We start from the raw sequence: 819 nt of genomic DNA, 5'->3' as shown, positions 1-819 counted from the left end.
AGGGGGGGGGGGGCAGGGGGGACAGTGGCCCAGAGCGTGAGAGCCCCATTTAGGAGGGGGTTGGGGTGCAGGCTCTGGGTTGGTTGGTCTGCTTTTGAGACGTGTGCTCCTGGGTGGGTGGTTTAGGATCCTCAGGAATGAGCTCACCTTGGGAGGGGCAGTCCCTCCAGGGTCGGCGAGGCCCCAGGTGTGAAAGCATCAGAACGCAGACGATAAAGGGCGTGGTTAGCGCAGGGCTATGGCCACACGTTTTCGTGAGGCTTGGGTGCAAGGCCGAGCCCCGCGGCACGCGCCGGCTGGGAGCACGGACCGCAGGCGCCCGCCCGAGCGCCCCGTCACCCCGCAGGCCGGGCTGGAGCAGCGGCTGGCTAACGCCAAGAGGAAGGCGCTGCAGCTGGAGAAGCTGCTGCCCACGCAGGTCATCAGCGAGGACCAGCGGGAGGTTCTGAGGCTGCTGTGCCGGGCCCACGAGCTAGAGCTGGAGAACACCGAGCTGCAGGCTGGCAAACTCCGCCGGAGGCACCTGCTCTGTCAGAAGGACTTCGTGATCCAGCGTCACCACCAGCACTGGTGGCTCTGCGAGCAGCTCATCCACGACCTGTGGCAGCTGATTCAGGGTGAGCCGCCCCGCCCCGGTCCCAGAAGGGGGAGGTGGGCGCCGCACGCACGTGCTCGGACGAAATCCCGGTCCCTGGGGCATAGGAGGGGACCCCCATCGGCCTTTAGCCAGCCCTGTCCCCGGTCCTGTCCCCCAACCCCTGTCCCCAGCCCTGTCCCCTAGCCCTGTCCCCTGCCCTGTCCCCGGCCCCTGTCCCCCAG

General features: G+C 68.1%; 1 protein-coding gene across 1 annotated transcript in view; it reads left to right on the top strand.

Annotated features, from left to right (window-relative positions):
- The first annotated feature begins 238 nt into the window (after positions 1 to 238).
- LOC123324872 (kinesin-like protein KIF19) overlaps positions 239 to 819 on the top strand; it is a 6,016-nt gene continuing 5,435 nt past the window's right edge. The window contains exon 1 of the mRNA XM_044915293.1: positions 239 to 617. Coding sequence (XP_044771228.1) covers positions 239 to 617 — 379 coding nt within the window. The remainder of the gene's footprint in view (positions 618 to 819) is intronic.

Source organism: Neomonachus schauinslandi, chromosome 5 (genome assembly GCF_002201575.2).
Source record: "Neomonachus schauinslandi chromosome 5, ASM220157v2, whole genome shotgun sequence".
NCBI classification, from domain to species: Eukaryota; Metazoa; Chordata; class Mammalia; order Carnivora; family Phocidae; genus Neomonachus; species Neomonachus schauinslandi.
Note: the sequence above shows the minus strand (reverse complement) of the source record. Positions and strands in the feature narration are given on the sequence as shown.